The 3,048-nt window shown below is 34.7% G+C and overlaps 1 protein-coding gene across 1 annotated transcript in view; it reads left to right on the top strand.

The window, feature by feature from the left end:
• The window catches only part of LOC107711643 (myosin light chain kinase family member 4-like), a 15,644-nt gene extending 13,118 nt beyond the window's left edge, over positions 1 to 2,526 (top strand). The window contains exons 7-14 of the mRNA XM_016516646.1: positions 616 to 725; positions 834 to 975; positions 1,068 to 1,138; positions 1,244 to 1,372; positions 1,450 to 1,602; positions 1,721 to 1,799; positions 1,886 to 1,934; positions 2,385 to 2,526. Coding sequence (XP_016372132.1) covers positions 616 to 725; positions 834 to 975; positions 1,068 to 1,138; positions 1,244 to 1,372; positions 1,450 to 1,602; positions 1,721 to 1,799; positions 1,886 to 1,930 — 729 coding nt within the window. The 3' untranslated portion in view covers positions 1,931 to 1,934; positions 2,385 to 2,526. The remainder of the gene's footprint in view (positions 1 to 615; positions 726 to 833; positions 976 to 1,067; positions 1,139 to 1,243; positions 1,373 to 1,449; positions 1,603 to 1,720; positions 1,800 to 1,885; positions 1,935 to 2,384) is intronic.
• The last annotated feature ends 522 nt before the right edge of the window (positions 2,527 to 3,048 follow it).

Below are 3,048 nucleotides of genomic sequence, written 5' to 3'. Positions count from 1 at the left end.
AGAAAGGCGGGGCATAGAGGAGAAACAATAATGTACAGTATGTGGAAAATAATGTGTTTTTTGAACCTTAAACCGCATAAACACATTTCATTACACCAAATACACAAAATAATGTTCTTTTTAGCAACATCATATGACCCCTTTAAGATGTAATTACTATGACTTTAAGGTAGTGGTTTTCACATTTTTTTTTAAATCAGCCAATCAACTTATGGAACACTTGGTGGCCCACAACAGTGATATTTTAGTATTATGTATATATTATTATAGTATTTATTAATATTTTGAATTAGCTTTTGTTTTTGTATTTTCAGTTTTAATTTTAGTTTACGTTTTAGTAATGTGGTTATGTGCTTTTGTCATTTTTATTATTTTTTTATATTTCTATTTATTTAAGTTATTTCACTTTTAGTAATTAATTATCTAATTGTCTAGTTGTTCAAATTTTAATTATAAATAAATAAATATTGTATTTTATTTCAGCTTTACGTTTATTAAAATTTAGTTTAGTTAGTCTATGGTTAATAACAGCGCTGGTCTTCGAACCACTGCTTTAAGACTATTATAAATGTATTGGAATGAATTATTGATTTTCATACACGTTTGTGTTGTCAGGAGGTAGTGAAGTGTGAGATTGAAGTGATGAACCAGTTGAACCATGCCAATCTGATCCAGCTCTACACCGCCTTTGAATCTCGACATGAAATCATTCTAGTGATGGAGTAGTAAGTTACATCCACAAACACACTGAAGTTTCACACACAGACATCCTCTCTCACTAAGTAAATCTCATTCATGCTATGTGTATTTTGTGTTCCCTGTGTACCCCCTAGTGTTGATGGCGGAGAGCTGTTTGACCGGATCATAGATGAGAACTACAAGCTGACCGAGTTGGACACAGTGCTGTTCATCAGACAGATCAGTGAAGGGCTTCAGCATATGCACAAGATGTACATATTACACCTTGACCTTAAGGTGCCAAACACATTCTTGTTAATAATATGCATTTTAACAGCTTCATGAAAAGAACAAGAAGTTTGAAATCCCTGTGTTTACTGTGTCAACAGCCTGAAAACATTCTCTGTGTCAGTCGACAAACAAACAAGGTGAAGATAATTGACTTTGGGCTCGCAAGGAGGTTAGTATTTGTTTCTGTGTCTGTGTTTACACTTGCTTTCTTTCTGCCTGTCTTCGTGAATCTACTGTTTCTCTCACGCCGATTTGTTCTTCATCTTCCTTTCAGATATAAACCTAGGGAAAAGTTGGGGGTGAACTTTGGTACACCTGAGTTCCTGGCTCCTGAAGTCATCAACTATGAATTTGTCTCATTCCCAACTGATATGTGGAGTTTAGGTGTCATCACTTACATGCTGTGAGTCCATAGATATCAATGAACAATCATAATACCAAAAGGAGAGCATTTTGTAAAACTTGTGTTTGCGTGTGTAGGCTCAGTGGCTTGTCTCCGTTCCTGGGTGAGGATGATAATGAGACACTAAATAACATCCTGGCATGTCAGTGGAGTTTTGAAGAGGCTGAATTTGCCGACATCTCTGAGGAGGCCAAAGACTTCATCTCACGCCTGCTTGTGAAGAGCAAAAGGTTTGTGTGTCCCCAAAAGTTGGCTAAATTTGACAAATCCTCCTTTTTTGATTCTGAAATGTTACCAGTATGTTTGTGTTTTGATGCATGTTTATTTATTTATGTATTTTTTGTGCAGTTGGAGAATGAGTGCATCCCAGTCCCTAAAACACCCATGGCTTTCAGACCGAGCCCTTCACTACCGTCTGCACCATAAGGTTAATAACAGCTTCGAGCTTGTGACTAAATGAGTGCAGTAGTGACTTATGCAAATTAAGAATTAATGAACCTGTTTCTCTCACAGAAAAACAAGTGTCACTCTTCACATGCCCCTCCTCCAGAGGGATAAACAGGTAAGATGCATAACATGAAATATGTTAAAGGGATAGTTCACCCAAAAATGACAATTCTGTCATCATTTACTCACACTCATGTCATTCCAAACCTGTATGCCTTTCTTCTTCGGAACACAAAAGAAGATATTTCAAAGAATGTTGGTAACAGTTTCAGTTCCCACTGACTTCCATTGTATTTTGTATTCCAACATTCTTTAAAAGATCTTCTTTTATGATCTGCAGAAGAAATTAATCATGAGGGAGAGTACATCAATTTTTTTTTTCTTCAGCTGTATTTTATTATTGTAAGGTGTACTTGAGTGTCTTGAAAGGTGCCCATAAATAAAATGAATTATTATTATTAATTAAATGATGACAGAATTTACATTTTTTGGTGGACTGTCCCTTTAAATGTTAAAAAGTAATTAACATTTAGTTCTCCTATCCTTGATTTCATGTTTTCTGCAGAAGTGATCATTGGCTCTCCTGGTGCCTTGGTGACACACTGGACCAATACAGTTGTATCTGAACAACTATACAACATCTGTTCAATATTACAGTCAAATACTGACTGTAAAATGTTTATTAACTTCTTACCTCAACTTTAAGCTAAAACTACGGTGGCCGAGAAGTGCAGAGCAAATCACAATTCTGAAAATAAAATAACAAATTACAAACGCAAATGCAAGTCTAAAAAACAAAACGCTATCGACCCGGGTTCGATCCCGCCTTTAACTTTTTTTTTCTCCCTTTTCAAATCTCGTATCACATTGTAAAGGCATTTATTTTCAATAAAAATTAAGGAAATAATCAAAAAGTTGAAAATAAAGTATCGGGTAGGGTTTGGGTAGGTGTAGGGAGGGCTTTATTGTACCAATAAGGTGGCATCCATTTAATAATTAAAATTAAAATTATAATTTACACTCAATACGTTATTATTGCATACTGTTTTATAATGTACTACAATACTGAAGTGCAGATAATTGCCACTATTTGCAACAAGTAGTATACTTGATAGTAGAAATCCTGCTATTTTAACATAGTGTAAATAGGTATTTGCACTTAGTGTGAATAGCATATTGCTAAAAATACTGCTATTTTCACTTAGTGTAAATAGAATCCATTGCTAATA

Source organism: Sinocyclocheilus rhinocerous, unplaced genomic scaffold, assembly GCF_001515625.1.
Source record: "Sinocyclocheilus rhinocerous isolate Xijiao unplaced genomic scaffold, SAMN03320098_v1.1 scaffold1169, whole genome shotgun sequence".
NCBI classification, from domain to species: domain Eukaryota; kingdom Metazoa; phylum Chordata; class Actinopteri; order Cypriniformes; family Cyprinidae; genus Sinocyclocheilus; species Sinocyclocheilus rhinocerous.
This window is presented reverse-complemented; position numbering and strand designations above follow the sequence as displayed.